Source organism: Alligator sinensis, unplaced genomic scaffold (genome assembly GCF_000455745.1).
Source record: "Alligator sinensis unplaced genomic scaffold, ASM45574v1 scaffold1110_1, whole genome shotgun sequence".
Lineage (NCBI taxonomy): Eukaryota > Metazoa > Chordata > Crocodylia > Alligatoridae > Alligator > Alligator sinensis.
In genome coordinates, this window is record NW_005842871.1 from 15,761 (window position 1) to 43,278 (window position 27,518).

At 43.4% G+C, this 27,518-nt stretch overlaps 1 protein-coding gene across 1 annotated transcript in view; it reads left to right on the top strand.

Annotated features, from left to right (window-relative positions):
- LOC102373515 (golgin subfamily A member 4) overlaps positions 1-26,889 on the top strand; it is a 33,618-nt gene extending 6,729 nt beyond the window's left edge. The window contains 8 exon segments of the mRNA XM_025191896.1: positions 8,306-8,410; positions 8,501-8,663; positions 9,764-9,951; positions 10,553-10,714; positions 11,311-11,421; positions 12,609-12,716; positions 16,279-16,390; positions 18,076-26,889. Of these exon segments, the coding sequence (XP_025047681.1) occupies positions 8,306-8,410; positions 8,501-8,663; positions 9,764-9,951; positions 10,553-10,714; positions 11,311-11,421; positions 12,609-12,716; positions 16,279-16,390; positions 18,076-24,431 (7,305 nt within the window). The 3' untranslated portion in view covers positions 24,432-26,889.
- The last annotated feature ends 629 nt before the right edge of the window (positions 26,890-27,518 follow it).

The window sequence follows — 27,518 nt, forward strand, 5'->3', positions numbered from 1 at the left end:
CCCCCCCCCCCCCCCAGCCCTGGCCCTGGTGCAGAGAAGGGATTTCTCCCTTTGTTACCAGACTTAATGTTAGATTTCAGGGTGGGGGAAGAAAACACCCCCTGACCCACCAGACCCCTAACTGGGTGCTGCCCCCATGCATGTGGGGGGAGGGCAAAAGTCTGAAGTTGGGGCTTTACTTCCTGTTCCTGCCCAAAGCATGGAGTGATTCCCCTAGCCATGACCCCCCAATCCTGTCTCGGGCTGGGGGTTGGGTGGACCTAGGCCTGCCGGGGGATGAGAGGAGGGGAGCAGGGAAGCCTTCCAAGGCTTTTCCCCCATTCAGGGGGCATGGCCAGGCCTCGGACTGGCCCAGTTGGCTGAGGAGGATAAAGGAAGGGGTGGGGGGGGCGGGGGTTAAACCTGCTCTCTGGCCTGCACCAGGCCCCAGCTGGGGTCTGCCTTCAGGGAGAGGTAACCTCTTACAGGCTTTTCCACACTCAGGCAGAGAGTGGGGTGTGTGGTCAGGCCCCAGCCAGCTGAGGAGGATGGGGGAGGGATTTTAAACCCCCTCCCTGGCCTCTTTCACTCCCCAGCTGGGGGTGCAGGCAAGAGCCTGGGAGGGGATTCAAACTCCTCCCCCATCCTCCTCAGCCAAGGCCAGGCCATGCCCCCACCTCTGCTCAAGTGGAGAGTTGGGGAAAAGCCTGGAAGGGGTTTCCTTCTCCCTGCTCCATGCCCCCCCCCCCCCCCCCCCCAGCTGGGGTCCAGTGGGCTTTTCCGCCTACCCCCTTCTCTGCCAGCAGGAACAGTGATAGTACCCCAGCTAGGAAGCAGAGGGGCAGAGCCAGCCCTGCTCTGCTGGAGCAGACAGCACAGCCTAGGACTGCAAAGCATCCTGGGATGCTGGGGGACTGAGAGTTAACTTGAACTGGGAGGGGGTCTTGGACAGAAGTTCTATAAACTGGTTTGACCTAAATCAGTTAAGTCTGATACATCCAACCAGTTTATCCAGTTTATCTTAAACCAGTTTTGGCCATTTTGAAACTGGTTTATGTGCACTGAACTTTGTTCTGTTACAGGTTTAAACCAGTTTCTGATCACTTGGGCTAGGGACAGAAATTCAAAACGCCTGCTCCTGAATTGATTCAATCTCTGCAGGTTAGTCTAACCTGGTCAGACTGAACTGGTTTGTAACTGGACAGACATTCTCCCTGGACTGAGGAAATTCAGGTACAAGCCTGCAGTGGCTCAGGCTAGAAGCTGGGGGGTGCTAAAGCAGCCCTCCCTTCCTTTCCCTTCCACAGTACTGAGCTCAGGGGTGGAGAGGTGGGGGGGGCATGGCCAGGCCCTGGCAGGACGCTCTGATTAAACTCCCACTGCACTATCCCAGGCTTTTCCCTGCTGGCTGCTTACAGGGCAGGAGTGTTGCCAGCCCCTGGTTAGCACTTTGAGGCAAGCGGGTGTGTGCAGTGCATTCATCTGTAGATGATACGGAGCTTTTCAGTCTCCTTCTCCCTGCTTCTTTATACTATCTGCAGCAAACTGACAGGCGTGGGAGCCATCAGGGGGCTGATAACGGTATTTATCACCTCATCAGCAAAACAGTAGCCTCGCTCCATTAATTTTAACTCTTCTTACATAGCTTAACAGCTGACCTGTTGATTAGCTCCATAAAGCCCTAAGCGGTCACTGTTCTGCCTGCCTTTCCCAGTGAAATTGGAGACACTCACACACAGACACCTCTCAGCATTAGCGAGCATACCACATGCCTAGGGATCATGGGGCTGGAGTCCGTGCTGTGGGAGATAGGAGGGAGGGAGCAGGGGATCCCTGCTTGTCCAGCAAGCAGCGAGGGTGGGGAGTGGCAGGGCAGGGGGAAGCCAGGCAGACCTTGCTGTACCTGCAGTCTCTGCTGGAGCTACAGCCAGGGAGCAGAGGGGAGGGGCCAGTCCTTCTGTGGAGCAGAGAGCCCCACCGAGTCCAAACAGCTTGCCGGGATGCTGGGGCATCTGGTTTATCTTAAACCTGCAAGGGGTCTGGAACAGACATTGCATAAACTGGTTTGACCCAAATCAGTTAAGTCTGACACTACATTCAAACAGGTTTATCTCAAACCTCTTTCAGCCATTTTCAAACTAGTTTATGTGCATTGCAGATCTGTTCTGTTCCAGGTTTTAAACCAGTATCTGATCACTTAAATTAGTTTGTGTAATGTCTGTCCTTAGCCTTGAAGTGGTTTATATGTATCTTCTATCCCTAGCCATGTTGTTATTGCATGTTTGGTCACTGCTAAGTTTGTTACCATCTGTTATTTGAACATGAAGCCCCAGCTTTGAGTGCATTCCTAAGACCCCTCTGAGTCATCCTGCAGGATCTTTTTTGTCCAGTTATTTCCCGATAGTCTTTGCTTTGGTATAATTGTACCCAATTGTTTGACTTAAGGGCATATCTACACTATAAACCAGGGATGGGCAAAATATGGCCTGCAGGCTGGATCCAGCCCACCAGGCCATTCTGTCTGGCCTACGGGGCCCCTAAAACATTTAGAAAATTAGAATTTTTCTGCTCCTGGCTGCCTTTCAAAGATGACAGGAGCCAGGGGCAGTAGGACCCAGGGGGAACTGGCGGCAGAAATAAACAGCCACAGCAGTAAGTCCAGCCCAGCCCCACTCCCACTGCAGCCCCAGCTGGGAGCCTCTGCCTAGCAGGGGCTTCTGGAGACTTCTAGTCTGGGGCTGCTCCTGCCTCCCCGTGCTGAGGGAAATACAGATAAGAAGGGGTTGGGGGGGAGGCAGGGGAGGACAATGGGTGATCATCTCAGTCCTCAGGGGCCAGCTCCTGTGTTCCTGGTGCTGCAGCTGGGAACCATGTGGTGCCAGCAGGTGGGGGAGTGGGGAAATGGCTGCGGCAGGCGGGGGCAGCAAGCAGGCATGCGGAACACAACAACAGCCAGGTGGGAGCACGGGGCCTGTGCCAGTGCACTGGGGCCCAGAGCAGGGCAGCAGGAGCATGGGGCTGGGCTGCCAGGGTCTCTGTGGAACCAGGCTGACTCCCTCCTCTCCCTGCTTGAGCAGCGCAGCCTGACTCCATAGAACCCCTGGCAGCCTGGGCCCGCACTCCTGCCGCTGCACATGCCACAGCCGTTTCCCCACTTCCCCCCCTCTGCCCCCCCACCAGCATGTGGTTCCCAGCTGCAGCACTGGGACTGCAGGAGCAGCTGGTACAGCCGGAGCAGCTGAGGGGAGGGAGAAATGGGGAAGCGGCAAGGAAAGAGCAGCAGTGGCAGATGGGGGGTAAGTGGCAGTGAGTGGGAACACGGGACCCATGCCAGAGTCCCAGGGCCAGGAGCAGCAGGAGTGTAGGTCCTGGGCTTGCAGGAGTGCTGGCGGGGGCTCTGCCTGCTGCAGGGGGGAGGGAGGGGCGGGCATCACCTCTTTGTACACTTGCATCTAAATCGGGACAAAAAAAATTTTTGAAATGAAATTAATGATAGTTTTTAGAATATAATTTGGTATTTTTCTGGTTTAGAGATGGCAAAACCCTTTGCTGAAAGGAGTAATTTCAGGGAGCAAGGGGAGGGACTTATGGTGGCAACAGTCAGGGGTTAGGGGATGGGACTTCCAGTCCCAAGATAGCGACCAGGAGGTGGGGCACCTGTCAAGGGGCAGGGCTACCCATGTGGCCCTTCATGGCTTACCAAAACTCAGTAAGTGGCCCTCCGCCCAAAATAATTGCCCGCCCCTGCTATAGACTGTAATTCAGTGTACAGTATGGTTGGGTCTAAATGAGTTAGCTCTGATACCAGAAAGAGTCTTGCTGCTGTAGCACAAAACTCAGCATGGCCCAATTTCCCTGTTTTCAGCCCATGCAGAGCTATATGCTGCCATAGCTACATTGCTTTTGATTGCACAGCTAGCCTGTTTATAGCTGCATTGCGCATCTGATGCTACATCTTAATATGCAGTATACACGTACCCATAAAGGGTAAGATGCTTGTGAAAGAAAACTTGTTTTCACATGCATCTAAACGATATGGCACACGTTTGGTGCTATGTAAACAGCAAATCCCTTTTATTTTTATGAAATTGAGGTAAAGGTTGGAAGTCCAGGCCAGCAACTTGAGCTAAAAATTTTGGTAACCCTGTATGTTGTCCTCTCTCACTCCCTCCCCAGCCCTCAAATGGAATAAACTGCGAAAGTCTGGAAATTCTCAAGGTTGTGACAGTGATTACTACTACAACTTAGATATATGAGGACTTTTTCCAGAAAATTCATTTTTGGAGATGACATCATCCTTGTGTGCATAGCATTACAGCCAGGTTAAAATGAACGTGGTGTTCTGGAAGAAAATCTCTTTTTTTATCTGAGCCAGCACTGTCAAAGATATGGCTCATGGACTGGATGCAGCCTATAGAGCCAAACTGCATGTGGGCTAGAGCCAGTATACACGCTGTGTACAGCATGTGGGGTCCATAGCCTGTGCTACATACAGCACCAGCACCAGACTGGCCCTGCATGCTGGATATAAGGGCAGTCTAGATCAGTGCTTCTCAAAGTGGTGGTCCGCAGACCAGTGCCGGTCTGTGAGCCACCGGTCGCCGGTCCGCAGCAAGTTGCCAGGAAAGAAAGAAATATATTTTCAGGAGCAGAACATTGATATGTCATAGCACCACAGTTCGTACGTTCCAACACTCCAGGTGACATCACGTCGTGTGAGGTGAGGAAAGAGAAAGAAATAGCTGGTCGCGCATTTGTGTAGTGCTGTTACACGCAGTTGCTGCCACCAACTGAACTGGGCACCGGTCCCTGGCCCACTGGAAAAAAAATTGCTGGTCCGCCACATCAGAGTTTGAGAAGCACTGGTCTAGGTCAGACCCACAGACCATGATGGAACCAATGTACAGGGCCAATCTGGCCTGGGCACTGCGTTCTGTGCACTCCCTGGATCAGTCCCATGTGACACTTGCAGCATGTAGGGCTAGGGCAGGCACATGCTGCATGCAGTGTGCATGTGGGTCATGAGCTGGATGAGGTGCTCATGCTGGCCAGCTTTGCAAGCTGGATCTGGCATACAGGACCAGTCCGTGAACCTGACTTGGCCTTTGGACCAGGGCCCGTGCCCCTCATCCAGCCTGCAGAGCCAGATGAGTTTGATACCTCTGATTAATTATACTTAGGAAAACAATGCTAGTTACAGCTATGTATGAATTTTTTTTTTGCTGTCATAGTACTAGCCATAATGTTGAATAATTTAGATGACATTGTACCTACACACTTTGACATCTTACTGGTTTGCTTCTAATGGTGCAGCCTATGAATTTACACTTGTGTGTTTTACAGTTGTACAGAATGCAGCGGTCTTCCTCAGCCCCTCTTAATCCTGGCCTGCTTGATAACACACAGCAAATAATGTTCCTCTGATTCAAGAGCCTAACACTCTTTAATAATTTTAAAAATAAATTTTACTTTCTGATTCTTGGTCATTTGGTTTTGGAGTATAAGGCTGATGTAATACAATGCACCTTCTTTATGACTGTTTTTGACACCAGTATGGAATCCCTTGAGCCATCCCATTCTCCTGAGCATTGAATATTTAAGACAAGGGCCTCGATTACATGAAGCTGTTAAGAAATGTGCATTGCAAGATGGAGCATGTGGAAATAAGGAATACTTGTAGCAGGTTGGCTACAGAAGTTCAGTTCACATCAAATCATTATTATATAGCATTACATTCAATTAAATCCTTTTTTTTTATTTCACTTTACATCTGGCACCAGTGCAGCATGTGTATTGGACTCCCTGGTAATTGCTGAATGGGAGAGGTAGAAAATGTGTTCACATCATCACAATAAATTATGTTCTTTTAGGGGGGATTCTTAGGGTAGCAGGCTTGTTTTCAAGTGCAGCAGTTGGATTAAACCATATCATTTCATGACTTTAATATGAGTTAAACTATCTTAAACTCAGTGGAACAGCTGGACAATTTAGAAGTAAATGTCAAGAAACACTAACACCGAGGCAGAATGAAAATTTATGAGCGTTATTACTGAGATTATGGGTGTAATCCTTTTGGCTGTTGACACAGCCTTTAATGACATCCCCTCCACTATTTGAAAGTTGTGAGGAACATCCGAGAGTGCAAGTCACTGACAATATGTTCAGTGCAGACGCACACTGTGAGCATCAACTCAGCCAACACCCAGATTTGCTGGAGCAACGGTTAGCTCACCCTTTAATAAGGTTTGCTCTTTGCTGTTGTATCCCTTCTGCCATTGTCAGCAGAAGGGGAAGGGTTCAAATAATTAGGAACTCCTCTTAAAATTAACAAGTACCACCTGCTTGTGCTATCACCCAGGAGCCTGGGAAAAAATTAACTACCTTCTCAGGGCTCCCTTAAGTAATATTTCTGTTACAGGTTTGGTTAAACCTTGCTGTAACTGGTGAATGGGGCACTCATCCTTCATTCAGGTTAAACATAAAAACAGTAGGTGACCTCTAGCCAAAACCATAAGCGCATACTACCACATAAAGAAAAGGCATATACAAATTCAGTGCAGAATTGGAACTGTCTGCACTGGGTATTGAGCTTTTTTTTTTTTTTTTTTTTTTTTTTTTAAGTACTTGGGTTCATCCAGACACAAATGATTGCCTCTTCAGACTGAGGGGCTAGGTTCCACCTGATTCAGGGGATATATAATGGAAAAAAAAAAAAGAATGCAAATGAGACTACAGGTTCAAAATGAGGGAAACGGACACAGGGCAGAGAATCCTGAACTGTGCTAACAGTTCCTCAAAGGGCAGAGGTGTAACGAGCAATTTTGTGCCCCACTCGGAAGGAGTCTCTTCTGTTCCTGTGCCCTGTAAATTGGTGCCCAGGACTCCTGTCCTGTTTGTGCACCCTTAGCTACAATGAGGTGCATGACCCTTGCTGGAAGAGCCTTGGAACTATGGAAAGGACCCTGACTGTTTTATTTCTTTTGTTCAAGGATACAAGGCTTTGATGCAGTTTTTTTTGTTTACATGAATGCCAAATATACCTGCCTCCATCATCAATTTATCCTTCTAAGTGGAGCAGTCTTGAAGACCCCAAATTCTTCTCATTTCCCCACATACTTATACCCAAGTGCACCCTTTTTAAAGTTTGTTATTCATGGTTAATGAATTAATAATTTTCAGATCCCAGGAATTCACTGTTAGATCCATCTCTAATCTCTAGAAGGAAGAAGTGCTGCCTAGTTTCTATGAAGAGATGCCTTGCCACTGCCTCTGGCTGCCATGTCAGTGTTGCACGGCTTTCTCTGTATCATCATCTCTTAGGCTGTTGTCTGTAGCTATGATTTCAAATTGGGATCCTTGAGCTCCACAAGCTTGTCCACCTGTGTTAGTGCTACTGTAGTGCTGCTGGGTAAGGCACTTTGCTGCTGCTTCTAAACTGTCTCTTGCTGTAATGTGGCATCCTGATCATCAAGGATGAGGCAAATTGAGGGGCAGGAGTTGTCTAAGGAAGCAGTTGTACTTTCCTATAGTTGTATATGTCTTTTTACTTGGGACAAATGTCTAACTCAAATAGCCAAGTCTAATATATTGGGTAAGTTTATTCTAAGATTGTATGGTTTCATATAATTTTTGTGCAACTATCCAGAAGTATAGGAAAGAAATTTTGTAATAAATCTGAAAAAAATGTTAAAATCTTTATTATTTTTACACTAGTATAGTTGTTTTTTACTGGTGAAACTAATTGTTAGAAAAAATTAATCTTTTTGCCATCCTTTGCTATTTTGTTAATTCTTTGAATCTCAAACTCATCTTGGCACTATCTTTTTTTTTTTTAAGGGTTGGTCTGTGAATCTTTGACAAAAATCAGTATTGATCAATGGAAGCACTTATGGGAAAATCACCGGTTTAGACATGTATATATTTTGATTTAAGACCTTAGCCAGTGTAAATGAGAGTAGCTCTACTGATTTCAGTTTATACCAGCATAAGAGCCGGTTCTTATTCCATAAAACCAGGTAGACAGTTCTAGGGAAGGAAGCTATTTAGTGTAGTAGTAATTGAAAGTATCTGCTGACTATCTAACCATATTTCATGACAGTGGTTCTCAGACAGTGGTCAATAGCAAGATTGTTCAAATATGGTCTTCCAATTTTAATGTGATGGATCCATCTTTACAATTTTATAACAACATATTTTGGCTACCTAGAATAGCTAAATGGTTATGTAATTTTCAGTGTTATTCACTTTTCTTAATGTTTCTATGCTCTATAATATTCAGCAGAATGAAGCAGATTTAAAATGTCATTTTAATTTTTTTACTTTGCAGATCCTAAGCAATCTTGTCATGGAGGAGCTCCTGCCTAACCTTCAGACCATGATCCTGCCTAAAATGAAAGGAAGGAGGAACTACAGGAAGAGGACTTGGTTTGGCGTATGTGTGATCCCTTGCTCAGCAGTTCTCACACAGCAGTTGTCCCATTGGTCCTAATGCCATGCTTTATTTATATCTTACTGATTTTAGATTGTAGAAGAAACATACAATTTGGTCCAAGAACAGGTTTCAGAAGGATTAAGTACCCTGAAAGAAGAATGTGAAGATCTTACAAAATCTCTTGAAGGAACAGTTCGTTCAGACGTGGATCAGATTTTAAACTCAACGAACTTCTTAGCTGGTAAAATCAAAGGTTAGTGGAGAACAAAAGCTTCTGCTTCTAAGCCAGCTGGGTTGAAGCAATTCTTTAGAATCATCTATTACATGTTATCAAGTGCCCACTGGTTTAAGAAGTCTTATTCTTTCAGGTGTTTAATGTGTGCTCCAACAATCTTTTATGTGAATTGAAATACTTTAGTTCTGATTTGAAGATGTCAGCCCCTCAGAAGTTGGAATCCCAGAAGAAGCATCCAAAATCAGTGGTTACTTCTGAAAATATTGGTCAGAGTAGCTAACTCTGCTTTCAGTTTCACCAGCACAGCATTGTCTGAGGAAGCATAGGTGACTGGTGGGGAGGGCACAGGGGGGGTCATGTGCTCCCCCGACATGGCTCTCCCCACTGCCAACACTGCTGGCGGTGTTTGCAGGTGCTCGGCAGCTGCATCCCTGCTGCCGACACTGATGTTGGCTTCTGCGGGTGCCCCCCCCAGACTCAGGAGGCACCAGTCACCCATGTGAGGAGGGTTACATGAATGCACCCAAAAGCAGAATTTTGCTTATTGGTTAGACATGTTCCACACTGGAATTTTCAGTTAAGGCATAAGTGGCCTAATGGATGATTGATATGAAAAAAGCAGTTACAGTTTTGTATGGAATATGCAAAATAGCAAGAATTAGATGAGGATTTTGCAGTTATTGTGAAAAAAACTCAGAATGTTTTTTTTGTTCAAGTCGCTAACTATTCTTATGTAAGGGAGTGTAAGTTATCTTCGCTGGAGGATAAAGCTTCAAATGTAGTCAACATGTTATGCACTGTGCCAGAGGTCACAGTGATATTCACAGTACATCCCAGTGTTTGTCACTACTGTATTTGTCAGATGCTCTTTCCTCTTTCCCCTCAGTGCAGCCAACCTGCCACAATTTGGTTGGATTGGTTATGGGAAAAGATGTGTCCGTTGTTTTTCAAACTCCACAAACTCTTCCTATCCTCACTAGAGTTATCTCTGAGGAGGACAAGTGTCTTGAATGACTCTGGGAAGAGTACTCTGGCTAAATTAATTATTGTCTGTAGGGTTCTAAAATAAAGGGGTCTGGAATCCTAACAGTTGTCTATTTTATTTTCTAAATCTTCAGCAACTGTTTCTGAGCCTGCCCAGAAGTGCTGCACAGAGAATATTCAACCATTTCTTGCTTCCATATTGGAGGAGCTAATGGGTCCAGTGAGTTCTGGATTCAGTGAAGTCCGTTGCCTCTTTGAAAAAGAGGTTAATGAGATTAGCCAGAACTTTCAGAAAACAAATGATACCACACAGCTAACGGAGGTAAGAGAAGAATATAAATAAGTCCTTTTATGGTCACACATGCAGTAAAGAGATAAATTCATGGATTCATAAATGCTAGGGTCGGAAGGGACCTCAACAGATCATCGAGTCCGAACCCCTGTCTAGGCAGGAAAGAGTTCTGGGGTCAGATGACCCCAGCCCCCTTGGAAGCCCATTCCAAATTTTGGCCACCCTTACTGTGAAGTTTTTTCTGATATCTAGGCTAAATCTGCTGTCTGTCAGTTTGTGACCATTGTTCCTTGTTACCCCAAGAGGCGCCCTGGTGAACAGAGCATCTCCGATCCCTTGCTGCATCCCCCTAATGAATTTGTAGGCAGCCACAAGATCACCTCTCAGCCTTCTCTAATTGGAACTTAACTGATAATAGCTTTGTTGGTTTTACAGGAGTATAAGAAATAATTCCTTGTTTTTTGTCAGTAAAATAGCCATATGGCAGTTGAACAGTCAACAACACTAAAAGTACAAATAAGTTAATCAAGATGTTCCCACAAGTAGTTGTATGATCTTTATACTTCTTTGTTAAGAATTTGCCTCTGATTGCTTTTTTTTGAACACCTGTTTTTTCCTTTCTGGGATGTAGAGTTTGGAGCAGCTGAGAAAACTGCCACTCAACTCTGTGAAAATGGAACCTTGCTATCTTAAAGTCAATCTTCTCCAGGAGCTACTCCAGGACCTCAAGAGTCGCTTTAAGTTCTACTATATAGACTTTGTAATTCAGAAGACACAGAACTTCATGCAAGAGGTACAGTAAGATTCGATTTTTTTACTTTGACAAAACGGATTAGGGGTATGTGTAGATGAAACAGAGTCCTAAATTGAAGCAATAAAAATAGCCATATGGCAGTTGAACAGTCAATTGAACTGAACTTTGGCTCAGGCTCCTGAAACACAGAATTTTAAATCTAGTTTACTATTTGTTGTCTACACCTTGTTTGGTTTGTAAAATCAGGCCAGCTCTAAGGTAGATGCTTTTGCCAGTATAGTAATGTTGGTTAGAGGTGTGATTTTATTTATTTATTGTAATGTTTCTATGAGAGTAAAAATCCCTAGTGTAAACTAGTTACACTGGCATAAAAATGTCCATATATCTTGATTTGCTCAGGGAACCACTGTAAGCCATTCTAGTGGAGATGTTCATGTGCTAATGTAAGTTGCATCTACGCCTAGGTAGTTTGACAGTATAGCTGTATTTGTATAACTCAACGTTTCTTGAAATTTGTAGGTTTACCTGTGGGTCAGCCACTTTCGTGTACAGCACCCCCCCTCAGCAGAACCAGGTTCACAATACATATGGAAACATGTATCCTTAGTCTTTAACATCTTTTTCTTTATTTCTAGCTTATGGAAAATGCTGTTTATACTTTTGAGCAACTGTTTTCTCCAAACTTGCAAGGAGACGTAGCAAAAATTGCAACAGCCATTGAAAAAGTCAAACTGAGAGTACTAAAGGTAACACTTCTCTGGGTCAATTGTATACCAAAACACTAAGGGATCAGGCTTGATTATCTTTTTGTAGTAAATAAAGGGTGCATTTTGTCCTATTTAATATTGAGAAGAAATTGTTTTCCGCCATGTAACAGAAAATGTGAATTTAATAGCATTTGACAAAAATGTAAATGACTCTGCAAGTAGCAACATTATGGAGAATCATGTTTTCCATCTATGATGGGGATGACTGGAAGCAGTAGTAGTAGTATTCTTCCTTAGACGTGCTTTAGAGATAGTAGTTAATCCTCACAACACCAGCTGGAAAACTCATCTCTATGTAGACTGCAGGAAAAGGTTTGTGCAATACATCAAGTGCCGCATAAACCCTCAAAACAGTGATTAAATAGGATTAATGTGGTGCATGTGCTAGCCATCTGTGTAGGATTGAATTTCAGTCCATGTGAGCAAGGATATTAATCCTGTAAAATCATTTGTACTTGGAACCCAATGGAAATTTTGTGCATAGAGGGCTGGCAGGAGTGATGTCCTATGTATTACGTCCATTTTACAAGTGAGGGCAGAGACCACAGATTTGCCTAGAGGATGCTAGAGACTAGATTAGAACATAGGATTTCCTAACTCCAATTTCTGTACTCAAGTCTCTGGACTGTGGGTTTTTTTTCTAGTCACATGCTGTTACAAGTAGTTGAGGAAAAACCATATGGATAAAATGTTGGCCAAACCTAGATATTTTTTACATTTCAAAATAGTTTGGCTAATTCTTTTAAATATGTATGACATTATATGCATGAACAGTGCCCTCTTAGGGCCAGATCCTCAGCTGGTATAACTTGTTGTAACTATAGTGAGTAGCAAAGCTATAAAAATGTATTTATGTATTTCTGTATTTATTTATACAATTTGTATGCTGCCCTTCCCAACAAAAGCTTAGAGTAGCATACAGCGAGAATGAATAAACAAAGCAAAATAACAAAATAAGCAGACGTCCACTAAACAACATCTCAGCACTGCGTGTGGTGCTTGGTCTTTGCTGGTGTGCGACAGTGCTACATGCAGTGCCTACTCCAGACAGCCTGGGATTCATGCTCTGTATGGTGCCCATCACTAATGACAAGGCAACAGGACAGATGACTCATGAATGATTAATTGTTCCAAATACGTTTTTCCCATTTATCTGGTTTTGACAGCAATATGACTATGACAGCAGCACTGTCCGGAAGAAGATATTTCAGGAAGCATTGGTAGAGATCACATTACCCACAATGCAGAAGACACTGGCTTCACTATGCAAACCAGTAAGTTACTTCACTACCTTGTGTTTAAAAAAGAATTATGAAAGTGATTATGGAATTAATATACTGATGGCCAAATCCTAGACATCTAATACTGATTAGCCATAGGTGGTTATGTAGAGCAGCTATATGTAGGGCCAAATGACCGAGGGTTGTCAGTTTTGGTTCATGAGGAGTAGGGAAAAGACAAGAGATGTGGCTGTGATCAGGGGGTGGGGGATAGGGAACTGGAGTAAGTCTGTGGCCATGGGGCAGCCATGTGGCCCCTGCCCAGCTCAGGCTTGGCTGCAGCCCTTCCCTTGAATCTTGCCCACCATGCCTACCTCTTAATGAAGGTTATAAAAGGGAGGATGCCTGTGGGCTCTGCATGAGCCAGAGTCTGTCTCATTTCCCACTGGGCCTCTCCTGGGTCCCGTCCGTCCGTCTTGCACCCCAGGCTAGCAGGCCCTCTCAGCCTAGCTGTACTTCTGCCGGGCACCTATTGCCTTAAGGGTTCCTCACGTGGCTCTGTACTTCCCCTATACCATGCCTCAAGCCTCCCAGGTGTTCTCTATCTGTGATGTTGCCTAGTTATGAACTCAGCCCTTCTCCAGGATCCCGGACCCCCCCCCCGGTCCAACATGCTTCCACTTCTCTGGGCTTCCAGACCCCCCTGAACCAACTTGCAGCCCTTCACTGAACTCAGGGGCCTTCTGATCCAGCTTAGCTCTTCCCTGGGCACCAGGATGCTCTGTGGGCTCAAAATAAAACAAAAGCCACTTGCCTGTAAAACACAGTCCTTCTCTGCCTGGGGGACTTGCCTGAGTTCTCTTTTGGTCAGGTCAGTCTTTCATTAGCCCCCGCAAGCGGTCTCACAGGCTGAGAGCTCCCTTAAAGGATCAGGTACACCCCAGTGCCCTGCTACAGGAACTCATGCAAATATGTTCTCTTTTCACATCTTTTTGTTAACTTTATGTCCAGACCTGTCACATCTCTTCCATACAGCTGGGGTACTGGGAATTATTCCAGTGCTTAGGCCTCTGTAAACTCCTTCTAGCTCTAAAATGTATGGAGAGATGGGAAAGGACTTACGTCCCTGTTTTTTGGGTTTTTGGGGGTGGGGAGGTTGTATTCGTATTTGTGTCAGATTATTTGTGAATTGATAGAAGTTGCTGTTTCATATGAAGTTTAATGGTGGGACAATCACTGGGGGAATCCCTGCCCCAATCAGTCTGCTTGCAGGCTGAGGGCAAATCTGAGTCTGGTTGAGCTGTTTTTTTACTCTCTGGCTGACAGCCCTGCACCCAGGCACCTGTCTTCAGGTTCCACAGCACTATGGATATTCTGTTAAGCTGAAAGTCTGTCCATCACTGAAGAACTTTCCCCTGCACTAGGACACTGGCAAATTGCTCTGCATATTCAGTGTCTTCCCTGGTAATTTTCTTCAACTCAATGTGCCATATAGGACAAGGGAAATGTGACAAACTAGGCAGACATACGTGTATAACTGCCAAAAGCTTGTCTTCACATGACTGTTGTAACTATCTCATTCTAACTGATTGCTTAACTTGAGATGCTTTAACTGATTTGTAAAAATTACTGTGGACACTCCATGTTTGTTACAGACTACAAATGTTTGCTTGTAAGCCTGGAGCAAATATATGCAGACTACTGTCGCTAGGTAACACAACTTATAAAAGTTCAGTGTAGACATATCCAGCATTGCTATCCCAGGAGTAAGGTTCTCTTCCTTACTTTACCCCCCAGATAAAAACAACAGACTGTCTCGGTTTCCTTTGGGAGCCCAGAAGTGTTGCACGTGTTCTTAATTTTGTACTACAGAAGTAATGAGTCCCAACATTTTTCCCAGAATTAGGTGTGTGGAAAGACCACTAATCTTAGTGGTTTCTCGCTATGCTGTGTCTGGTTTCCTGTGACCTGATGAAGAATGTCTTGCATTTAAGTGTTCGTCTAACTTTAGCCTAACTACAGAGTTGGTCCAATAAAAGATATCACCCTAAGAAATCCTTGCATCTGATCTTGTAGTAATTTCAACTCAGAATTGTTCTGTATACAGTTAATATAAATGAGAAAGAAGAGGCTTAGAGGTGTTTAGCATACTGAAATATATTGGTGGCATTGATTACTATGTATTACTTTGTCACAACTCGTGATCTAGGACTAATCAGTTTTGGTGACTGCGTATGGGAAGGACAACATGTGAAATATAGATATGAGAAATTTAAATAGCAAGGAGACTGATTTGCATGATTTTTAGGAATCCATTGGCTTGCAAGCATGAATCATCTAAATATTAAAATTTATGCTTTTTTCTATATTGTATATATTCACACATTATATACATATTTTAAAGGGATACCTTTCTATTTCTTTTCATATCCCCAAATGTAATGGTTTTCCTACTGTTTATAAGCTATTGACAGTACATCCAGGACTACATATTTATTAATAGGTATTAATCAGTGTTTCATCACATTCGTTATACTGGAAAACAAAGTCCTCATTTTATCTATTGACCTGGGCAGTGCATAAACTTCTACCAAAACTCAAGTTCTTCTTGCAGGATATTGTAGTGTAAATCAGGCCTCCATGTAAATTAGCAACCAATTCTAGAAGTGGTGGATTGCTTGATGAAACCTTAAAAGGTACTTTGCAGCTAATAAGCCAACAGATGTCTGTTTTGAGATCATGGTTCTGATGATGCTAGTATCTTACACCTAGGCAGAAGTCACCATACGCACTTCACATACTGCCATCTAGTGGTAGTACTCATCTGCTAGACAGGCTGTATAGGAAATGAAGTACTGAGTTAGAAGCATTATACTCCAATAACAAATCTCTGCCTCTCCCACTATTTTTTTGACAGTGTGTGTACCTTGGATGACAGTTTTTGGCACAGTTATTTGCTTACCTACTGCTTATTTAGAATCTAAGAATTATTATTTAGTGTCCTAAAACAATGTATTCTAAAGCTTACAAAAAATAGAATTCTTGGTTTCAAAATGATAACTTTTAGTAGACCAAATGGGAAATCGCAAGGAAATTGTCCCTTTCTGCAAGCTTTCAGGATCAAAGTCAGGCTCTGGGAAAAGTATAGATGGTACAAGATTGTAAAAAGTCCCCATAGGTAGGAAATAAACTTGATTTTTGCACAGAGGGAGCTGAAGATGGAAGGCTGTCCCTCTGGGTTCATGAACGTCCCAGTTTTCTTGCTATTTCTTGTCGCAAAAGGACAATTTTCTTGCAATTTCCCAGCTGGTTTAATAAAAGGCATCATTTTGGAGCCAAGAATTCTATTTTTTTTTTCGTCTTCTTGTCTCAGACAACCACGACTACCAAGTACACTCCTTCTAATGCTTGTGAACTCTAAATTCTTTCAATACAATATGGTAAATTCTGTTAAATACATGACTCTGAGCATATGCAACTAATTTTAACCCTAGAGAACTTAGTAGCATTAAATGGGAGCTAGTAGGGTTCTGTTCCATGTTGGGGTGACAGATTCTTAGGGACTTCGGAGAGCTACGTTTTTGGACTTCTTTTCCTTTCTTGTTTCTTTTCACAGGAGCTGCAGAAATATGAACAGTTCATCTTTGCAGATTACACCAGTGTGATACAAGTAGAGAATGTCTATGAAGAAATTTTATATCGCACATTGCTTGATGAAACCTTAAAAGGTACGAATAGGTCTGAGGTGATAGCAATAATACTCAGAGTGTGGGTCTGTGAAGCTAGTGGGAGCTCTGAGACTATAAACAGATTTCAAAGATTTCATAGACGTTAGGGTTGGAAGAGACCTTGTGATGTTGCCAAATGAAGTAGATTAGCTGTGGCAGGATGCATCTTGCCTGACCCTGCAGAATAATGGAAGACATTCTCCGCTTACAGAGATGCACATTGGAGATTCCCCATGGCATGTTTCTGCAAGATTGGGTTTCTTGCTTGGAGAGACATGCCCTAGGCAATCTTTGTGTGACAAGTCTCTTTAAGTGGGGAAGTCACTTAAAGATGCATCTTGCAGTTTCCCCCCAGGACTTGTCTCTAAGCATGGAGCTCCAGCTTTCGCCACTTACAAAGATGTGCCTTGTAGATTCCCTTGGGCACCTCTCTAAGCATGGAACCTTAGCTTTCTCCACTTATAGAGGCATGCCCTGGGGAATCTCAAAGGCATGTTAATTTGGGAAAGCTGGGTTTCCATGCTTACAGAGGTATACCGAGGAGATTGCCCAGATCATGTCTCTGTAAGGGGAAAGCCGGGCAGTCGCTCCCGGGGCTTGATGGGCCTGATCTTACTGGAGAATTTGGGGATATGCAGGATCGGGCCTCTCAGGCTATGGGAGCACCTGCCCAAGGCTGACAACTCTGGGCCCTAAAGCAAACAGATGTCTGCCACAATAAAGTGACAGAAAGTATTACCATCTTTGTGACTACAAATTTTGAGCATCTGTGGCACGACAAGGTGTATGGCTGTGTGTTGGCTTGGCCTTAGTGCTGCAATAGAAATTTTTGTAGTGGCACAAGGACGACTTGTGTTTCCTCCCTGGGCTATCTTGCTCAAATCTAGGTCCCAATCTTCCTAAAGATTGGAAGCATTAAGATTCTGGGGCCTTAGTTCAGCCCATGACAGAGATGGGACAAGCAGCTGTTTGAACAGAGATATTAACTTAATAAAATCTTGATATCAAGAGCCATTTTTGGCTGAAGTGTTTCCCTACTGAAGATTTTGCACCTTCAGTGTACTTTGGCTCCAGATGACCAGATAGCCCAGCAATTCAATATTTGCAGAGAATTAGTAATGTCTCATGTCTGTGGGACTAAATTTCTCAGAATTAAATATTCTGTCAAAAATATGATTGTCACTATAGCAGCACCTGTGTCTTTGCAGATGTCAAAGATAGGAAAAAACGTTGATAATATATATCTATGATAAAAAAGAAAAGTTCTGTATTCCACAACCAATTTTAGATGGTCCCCTGGTTGTACTGCTGGCCCCAAATGTAGGTTTTGTAATTTATATATTGTGTACAAACTCTCTCTCTCTCTCTCTCAATGAATTGAATTGTCCTTATAATATCTTTAATTTCAATTAAAATAATTTTGGACTTTAATGTCCCCCTATTGCTTTGTGAAACCAAACACTAATATTCTGTTAGTGTAAGAAAAATGGCAAGTATAACTTCCTAATCAAGATTGAACAAGATTTCTTGTTCAAGATTAATAAAATGTTCAGCAAAAGTTAAAATTAAGCTTTTATAAATAATTTCTGATGTTTGAAGGGTTGCAGAGTAAATTCTTTATTTAGAGTGTTCTTAAAATGTCAGGTTTTTTTTTCAAATCATTTTGATCTTTTTGTCCTAATCAGTGATAAAAGAAGCTGCCAGCTTGAAGAAACACAACCTTTTTGAGGACAGTCTCAACATGCCTTGTGAAAGTGTGTCCAGTTTAACTGACTTGAAGACCCCTTCAGGATCAACACAAACCACCCCAGCTAAGAAACCATCCACCACCCTCACGGAAATATCAGATACTGAAACTCAAAACGAAGAGGTGCTTGTTTTGGCAGAAAATATTTCCCAGGAAGAATGTTATGATGCTGGAAAGGCAAATGATGAAGGAACAATTGTTGACATGCCTAACATTCCTGAAACCATTAGTGAAAAAATGATCTTTACAGACATGACTGATAAACAGGAGTCCCAATTTTCTACTCCTAGGGAAGAAGAGGCTGTAGAGGAAAAAATAACTTCCCAAAATGAAAATACAGTGGAGGCAGAGTTTGGGGGGAAAACTGAAAAAGAAAGTCAGGTACAAGAAGAGGCTATGGAGGAGAAGGTAACTTCCAAGAATGAAAATGAAGTGGAGGCAGAGTTTGGAGGGAACACAGAAAAAGACAGTGGGGTACCAGAGGAGGCTGTGGAAATGAAGGTAAGTCCCCAGAATGAGGATGGAATGGAGGCAGAGTTTGGTGGAATAACCGGGAAAAAAAGTCCACTACAAAAGGAGGTTATGGAGGATAAGATCACTTTACTTAACAAAAATGCAGTGATGGCAGATCCTGCCAATAGCACTGCAACAGAAAGTCAGGCTCAAGAGGGGGCTGTGGAGGAAAAGGTAAGCATCCAGAGTGAAGAGGCAGAGCTGGCAGGGCACCTTGAGACGGCAAGCCAGGCACAGCAGGAGGCTGTGGAAGAGGTGAGTTCCCAGGTTGAACTTGTAGTGGAGGCAGTGATTGGAGGGAATGTTGAAAAAGAAGATCAGATGCAGGAGGAGGGTATGGATGAGAAGGTAAGTTCCCCAAGTCAAGATGCAGGGCAGTCAGGGTTTGGTGGCAAAGCAGAAGAATTGGAGGAGAATGTAATTTCTCAGAGTGAGGGTGCAGGGAAGGCAGAAATTGCAGCTAACACTGAAAAAGAAATTCAAGTACAGGAGGAAGAAGTGGAAGAGAAGGTAAGTTCTGAAAAAGAGACTTCAGACTTTGCTACGGGTACAGAGGAAGTTGATCAGGTAAAGCAGGAGGTAGTGGAGGAACAAGCAAGTTCACAGCATAAAGATGCAGTGGAGGCCATGTCTACAGGGCAGCCTGAGAGAGAAAACCAGGTACAGAGGGAGGCTGTAGAAGAGAAAGTAAGTTCTGAGAATGGGGGTGCAGTGGTGGGAGAGATTGCAGATAACATAGGGAAAGAATGTCTAGTACAACAGGAGGAGGTGGAAGAGAAAGGAAATTCACTGAGTGGGGATGCAGGGGAGTTGGTGTCTACAGGGCAGCCTGAGAGAGAAAGTCAGGCTCAAGAAGGGACCGTGGTGGAGATTTTTATATCCCAGAGTGATGATGTGGTGGAGGCTGAGGTGACCGATGTCACTGAGAAAGCAAGCCAGGTACAGGAAGAGGCAATGGAGGAGGGGGTAAGTTCTGGGAAGGAGGTTGTGGTGGAGGAAGAGATTGCCAGAGACCCAGGGCAAGGAAGTCGGGTAGAAGAGGAGCCTATGGTGGAGAAGGTAATTTCACACAGTGAGTGTGCACTGGAGGCTGTGTTTCCAGGCCAGCCTGATAAAGAAGGTTGGGTCCAAGAGGAGGCTGGGGAGAAGAAGCTAAGTTCTGAAAATGGTGTAGAGGTTGCAGATAACACTGGAAATGAAAGTCAAGAACAGGAGGAGGGTGTGGAGAAGGAGGTAAGGCTGCAGAGTGAGCATGCAGGGGAAGTCGAGTTTTCAGGGCAGCCTTATAAAGAAGGTGAGGTAAGAAAAGAGGCAATGGCAAAGATGGCAAGTTCTGGGAATGAGGGTGAAACAGAGATAGAGATTACCAGGGACACTGAGAAACAGTTTCAGGTTCAAGAAAAGATAGTAGAGGAGAAAGTAAGCTCACAGAGTGTGGATGCACTGGAGTCTGTATCTGCAGAGCAGCCTGATAAAGAAGGCCAGGAACACAGGGCGGCAGTGGAGGAGAAGATAAGTTCCGAGCATGAAGACAAAGTGGAAGTGGAGATTGGAGATAACACCAAGACAATAAGTTGGGTGCAAAAGGCAGCCATAGAGAAAGTTCCTGCCCAGACAGAGGATGCAAGAGAGGCAGAGTTTTTAGGGCATCCTGGTGAAGAAAGTCAAGAGCAAAAGGAGGTTGCGGATGAAAAGGTATACTCCCATAGTGAAGATGCAGGGAAGTTGGAAATTACAGGAAACACTGAAAAAGGTCAAATACAAGATGAGGGCATGGACCAGAAAGTAAGTTCCCAAGGTAAAGATGCAGTAGAGTCAGAGATTGGTGAGAAAATAAGCAAAGAAGGTCAAGTGCAAAAGGAGGTTATGGAGGAGACAGTAACTGTGTATAATGAGAATGCAGAGGGGGCAGACACAGCTGGGAGTATTGATAAAGGAAGTGAGATCCCCAAGGAAGTTGCAGAGCAGGAGGTACGTTCACAGACCGAGGATGCAGCAGAGGCTGTGTCTCCAGGGAAGCTTGAGAGAGAAAGTCAGGGTCAAGAGGGAGCAGTGGTAGGGAATTTAATATCCCCGAGTGAGGAAGCAGTGGAACCAAAGACTGAAGATGTCACTAACAAAACAAGCCAAATGCAGGAGGAGGTGGAGGAGAAAGATTTTGAGAAAGGGGTTGCAATGGAGACAGTGTCTGCAGGGCAGCCTGATATAAAAAGTCAGGTTCAAGAGGAGTCAGTGGAGGAGAAGGTAATTTCTGTGAAGGAGGGAGTGGTGGAGGCAAAATTTGCCAGTAACACAGAGAGAGAAGGCCAGGTACTGCAGAAAGAAGTGGAGGAAAATGTAAGTTCACTGAGGGAGTATGCACTGGAGATAGTGCCTGCAGTGCAGCCTGAGAACAGAAGTCTGGCACAGCAGGAGGCAATGAAGGAAAAGGTAAGTTTTCAGAGTGAGGGTACAGTGGTGGCAGAGATTGCAACTGTCACTGAGAAAGAAAGCCAAGTGCAGGAGAAGGAGATGGAGAAAGTAAGTTCACTGAGCAAGGATGCAGTGGAGGCATTGTCTACAGGGCACCATGATCCTGAAAGTGAGATTCCAGAGGAGGCAGTAGAGGAGAGATTAACATCCCACCAGAGTGAAGATGCAGTGGAGCCAGAGATTGAACCTGTCACTGAGAAGGAAAGGAAAGTACAGGTGGAGGTTGTGGAAGAGAAAGTAAGTTCTCAGTGTGAGGATACAGTTGAGGCTATGTCTGCAGGGCAGACTGATATAAAATGCCAGGTTCAAGAGGAGGCAGCAAAGGAGAAGGTAAGCTCTGAGAAGGAAGGTGCAGTGGAGGCAGACTTCTCTAGTGAAATAGAGAAAGATGGTCAGGTACAGCAGGAGGCAACAGAGGAAAAAGTAAGCTTGCTGAGTGAAGATGCAGTAGAAGTAGTGTCTGCAGTACAGCCTGATAAAGGTCATGTAGAGCAAGAGGCAGTAGAGATAGTAAGTTTGCAAAGTGCAAGTGCAGTAGAAGCAGAGTTGGTGGATGTCACTGAGAGAGAAAATCTAGTACAGCAGGAGGAGGTGGAGGAAAAGGTATGTTCAGTCAGTGAGGATGTAGTTCAGGCAGTGTCTATAGGGCAGCCTGACAAAGAAAGCCAGGTTCAAGAGGAAGCAGTAGAAGGGAATGTAATATCCCAGAGTGAAGAGGCAGTGGAGGCAGAGATTGAAGATGTCACTAAGAAAGTAAGCCAGGTACAGGAGGGTACAGTGGAGGATTACGTAAGCTCTGAGACAAGGGGTGCAGTGGAGGCAGAGATTGCCAGAGACGCAGGGCAAGGAAGTCAGATAAAGCAGGAGGCCATAAGTTTGCAGTGTGAGGATGCAGTTGAGGCAGTGTTTGCAGGGCAGCCTGACATAGAGAGTCAGGCACAAGAAGTAGTGGAGGAGAAGGCAAGTTCTGTGAATGAGGGTGCAGTGGAGGCTGAGGTTGCAGATAACATTGACAAGGAGAGTCACATTCAAGAGGCGGCAGACGTGGAGGAGACAAGTTCTCAGAGTGGGAATGCAGTAGAGTCAGTGTTTGCAGGGCAGCCTGATAAACAATGTTATGTACAGCAGGAGACGGTAGCAGAGCAGGTAAATTTCAAAAGGGAGGATGCAGTGGAGTCAGAGTTTAGTGAGAAGACAGAAAAAGTGAATAACATACCAGAGGGGGCAGTAGAAGGGAAGGGAAGTTTGCAGAGTGAGGTTGCAGTACAGGCAGGTATCGCAGATAACACTGAGAATGATAAGGAGGTACAGGAGAAGGATGTAGGGGAGGAGGTAGCTTCCCAGACTGAAGATGTAATGAAAGTAGAGTTTGGTGAGAACACAAAACAGGAAAGTCAGGTTCAAGAGTGTGAGGCAAGTTTAGAACAGGATGTCGCAGTGGTAGATGAGTTGGACAAAAGCACTGAAAAGGAGAGTCAGGTTCAAAAAGAGGCTGTGGAAGAGAGGAGAAGATCCTGGAGTCAGGGTGTAGTAGAAGCAGATATTGCAGACAACACTGCAAAAGGAATTCAGGTAGAAGAGGCAGCTCTGGAGGAGGAGGAGGTAAGTACCCAGAGTGAAGTTACAGTGGCTAAAGAATTGGACAAGAGCCCTGAAAAAAAAAGTCTGGTTCAAGAGGAGTCTGTGGAGGAAAGAGTATGTTCACAGAGGGAGGGTGTGCAGGAGACAGAGTTGGAAGGATACCTTGAGAACAAAAGTCAGGTACAGGAGTGGGCTGTGGAGGTTATATCCCAGAGTGAGGATGCAGCTGAGACGGGGACTGCAGATAACGTGGAAGAAGAAAGTCAGGTGCAGGAGGAGAGCGTGGGAGAAATGATGAGTTCTCAGAATGAAGATGCAGTTGAGGCAGAGTCTGGAGGCTGTACATTAGGAGTTTGTCAGATTCAAGAGAAGGCTAGGGAGGAGAAGCTAAATTTCCCAAATCAAGATACTGTGGAGGAGGAGTTGGGCAGGAGCAATGTCAAAAGAAGTAAGGTACAAGAAGTGACTGTGGAGGGAAAGATAAGTTCTGAGAGTAAAAATGCAATGGAGACAGAGTTTGTCAAAAAAACAGAAAAAGAAAACCAGGTGCAAGTTGAGGCTGTGGCAGAGAAGGTATGTTCCCAGAGCAAGGATGTAGGTGAGACGGAGTTTACACGGCATCTTGAGAGAGAAGTTCAGGAACAAAAGGGGGCTTTGGAGGGGCAGATCAGTTTTCAGAGTGAAAATGCATTGAAGGAAGAGATTAGTGAAAAAACAGAAAAAGAAAGTCAAGAAACAGAGGAAGTCCTGGAGGAGAAGGTAAGTTCCAAGAAGGAAGGTATAGTGAAAGTAGAGGTTAGGGCAAACGCTGAGACAGATTGTAAAGTACAAGAAGAGGCTGTGGAAGAGAAGGTAAGTTTGCAATGTGAACATACAATAGAGGCAGAGGTTGGGGGAAACACTGGACAAGAAGAGGAGAGATCCCTTACAACCACTGATAATACAAATGGTATAAGCAACTTGCTGATGGTGACAGCTGACCTAGCAGCCGTTGCTCCATCTGAGAACAAAAAAGAAGTGGTAAATGAATGTAATATTTTAAAGTTGCAGGAGCATGGTGAGGAGTGTGATGAGAACAGCAAAAATAAAGAAGAAAGTCAAGCAGATAAGTTAGTAAATAAAGAAGCTGAACATACTGAGCTCAAGATGGATCAGCCATTTTCATCCAGTTTGGGGACAGATGATGTGAATGTAGTGATCCTCACACAGGAGGGCCAATATGGGACTCAAGCAGAATGTTCAGAGATTTCCAAAGAACTGGGTAGACCTCAAGAGGCAAATGCAGAAGTGGAAACCAACCAAAGTGTCTGGTATACAGACAAGGAAAGTTGTGAAGGTCTTGATAACAAATTGGAACTACAGGAACTACCTGAAAATGTAGTCGGGAACAGAAGATCTGACCTGGAGGAAGAAGTACATCATACCCAGGCTGGGCCAGTGGAAGCTGGGGCTGAGAGCTTTCCTGATAATTCTACTGAAAGTCCTGATGCAACAAGAATGGAAATAACCATTTTGAGAATGGAAAACTTAAGAATAGAAGTGACTGATGTGCTAGAAAAAGAGGACGTGAACACTACTACTTCAGTGGGTAGTAACTCTGTTGCTGACGAGGATGTGTGTAAGCTAGTAGACATGCCTTCAAGTGCTGAAATCACAACCTCGATGGGAAGTGAAATTCTTGCAGAGGAGAGCAGGGAGGGTAGTTGTACAGAGCAATGCTCTGAATAGTAGTAAGTGTTTTTGTTTTTCAGAAATATGCAGCCCAGCCCTTCAGCATTTACTCATGCCTATAGTACCCTTGAAGTGAAAATGCTCATGTGAGTAAGGGCTGCAAGAATGGGTCCACTTCTAGTGTTGCCAACTCTTGCAGTTTTGTCAAGAATCTCACAATATCGGGGGGGGGGTTGGTAGTGCTCCCGATGCTGGAATGAGGTTATTGCCTCAATCTCAGCTTTCATTTAACAAAAAAAAGTTATTAGCTCATGGCTGTAGCGAAAAGCTTGAGAATGTGACCTCAATTCTTCAAAGCAAAATAATTATTTATTATTTTATTTCTAAATTCACCATTTTTAAGATAAACTCATGCTTTTTATGGGGGGGGAGAAATGACTTGTGATGCTTGTGATTGGCAATACTGCAATAGTTTGTAGGAGATCAGTAAATCAAAATGCAGATAAAAGAATTCATATAGGACTCATGTGCAGTACAAAGACAATATTTAAATCTTTCAAATAAGTAATTAAATGAAAAATGAATAAATTTATTGGATGGTTCATCAGCCCAGTTGCATGTAAACTTTGAACTTTACATGCTAACCAAATTACTAAAATATTTTAAAGTTTAGACAGATATTATAGACAATGAAGTGTTCTGATTGTTTTTCTTTTTGTTGTATTTAAAACTGGGATAGCATTGGGAGCAGGTTTCTCAATCCCACCCTGCACTTCTGCATTATATAGCCTTTCAGAGCGCTTTACAGCTATTTCTTTTTTGTTATTAAGAGACTGATGAGAATGTTTACAGTAGCTCCAGCTATGATGATTGTGCAGCACCTACTAGCTGTGCTTTCTACCGTATAGTATATTTACCTATAATATTGCAATACAGAAGATTAATAATGCTGTAGTGCAGTCCTACCACACGCATACCCATTGACTTCAACAAGAGTTACCCAGTTCTGCGGGGCATTTTTATGCATGTAAAGCTGTATTGTGAAAACAGTAATGGCATGGGAAATTGCAACGAAGTGTGAAATGTCTTATATACCAGAATCTTACCATATGCTTCCCAGTACCTAGATGCAATTCAAGGCAAAAAGCCCCCAGAGGAATAACTAGTTGTGCTTGTGTTTTGGAAGACAAATGGGGTCACATTTTCAAAAGCAGCTTAAAGAATTGGCAATGGTTTTTCAAATCCAAGATTACCACCACCTATACCATGTTGTGATCCTGGCACATAAACTGCCTTTCTGCACAGTTTGCACACACACTTGCAGGTGTTGAACCCAGAAAATCTTGGAAATGAAAAATAGAGCTTTTGTAAGTTGAGTATGCAAAACTACACCTGCAATTTTAGAGGCTATTTTAAGGCAACTTAAAAGTACAGCACAGGGCCTGAGGCTATTTATAAATAAGTACATTACTGTAGGAGTATGAGTTACAGAACTGGGCTCATAAAGAAAGTAGCATTCTTCAAGAAATAACAAAATCCCAACAGGATCCTTAATCTTGCTGGAATTTAGCTGCAGTAAATTTGATTAATATCCATTGTCTAATGCTATCCAAAGCACTATAAAATACTAATGGAGGGAGTGACACTAGTTGAAGAAATTATCGTTGCATAGCTTCAGAAACGCCATGTTGTTGGTGAACTTGACCAAGTCGAAAGTTGTTGTTGTAAAATAAATGCAAGTACACAGTGTTTATTCCATAAATGCTAGTGTGTGTGAACACTGAAGTTGGGTACAAAGTTCCCTTTTGGAATTAGTTTTAAATAGGGTTCTTCTAATATTTGTTTGATGATGAAATGTTCGAACTAGGGTCACATACAACCCTATTTCTACTGATTTGCCAGCTAACTCCCTTGTGATTTCTTATTAGTTTTGAATGTTAAGGAGTGACTTCAATTATGTAATAATTATGCCTGATAATTAATTGATGCATATCTGTTTGAACAAGTTAGTTAGGGTAGAACATAAATACTTCCATTATTGTAGACTATAGGAGAGAGTAGTAGCAGGATGCTGCCCTACAAAGAAAACTGCATTTTACTAATAAAACCATTTAGAAATATTATTCTTTTTATGTACCTTAGGCATCAAACAGAAGTTAGCATAAACCTCATCCAAAGTAATCTTTAACCATTCATATAACAGGCTTGATGTAATATTTCCCTGTACATATTTGGTAACACAGATGTCTAATAACAATGTCCAGCATGGTTGTTTTTCTTAAGTAGAATGGGGAAGAACTAAGATAAATTTTGTATGCTTTCTTTTACTCTGTGTTTTTTAAACGAAGTTATTCACCACAGATTTGTTGTTGGTTTTTTTTCTTGGTGTTCTCTATACATAATGTTGAGACTTGTAAATGGATAAACTGTGGCCTACCCTCATCAATGTAATCTTGGAACAATAAACATAATTATTCAGACTGGAGTGGCATGAGGCAGAATTAGTGAAGTCAAGGATCTGACCCCCTGCAATTCCCTCATTGCACGGTCACTTTTGAACTTTTAATCAATAGAAATCATTTGCTAATGAATCATCATCATTTTTACAGTTTTCCTATGGTTCCAAAAACATTACATAGATCAAATTTCCTCATCTATAAAATAGGAATAATAATACATAATCTCTTACATTAATTCTCCCACCCAACACTGTAATTAAGGGTTTTGAAGTGCTTGGAAGGGGAAAAGAACCATATATGAAATCAGTTTTGTTGTTGTTATGTTTCACCTGGTTACCAACTTGTGTAGACAAAACATGAAACACATAATTTGCTTGTAACTTTGTAAAGTACTTATATGGAAATAAAATGTGGTCATCCCTTTTATTGGTTGTCAGAGGTGAGTTTTTGAATGAATCTGGAGTCTTGTTGTGATAGACATCAGATGCAGTTTACTTCAGACCTCATTCATTTTGTTCCAGATTTTTAATTAGAGGGGCCAACAGAGAACAATTTCAACAACCCTCGGTCATTGCTATCTGAAGACCTGAACTTTGATGCTCCTGGCTAATGCTATGTGAGGCAGCAACTAAAAGAGGTACCAAATTTGCTTGCATACCACACACAACTTCTCCCAAAAATTTAG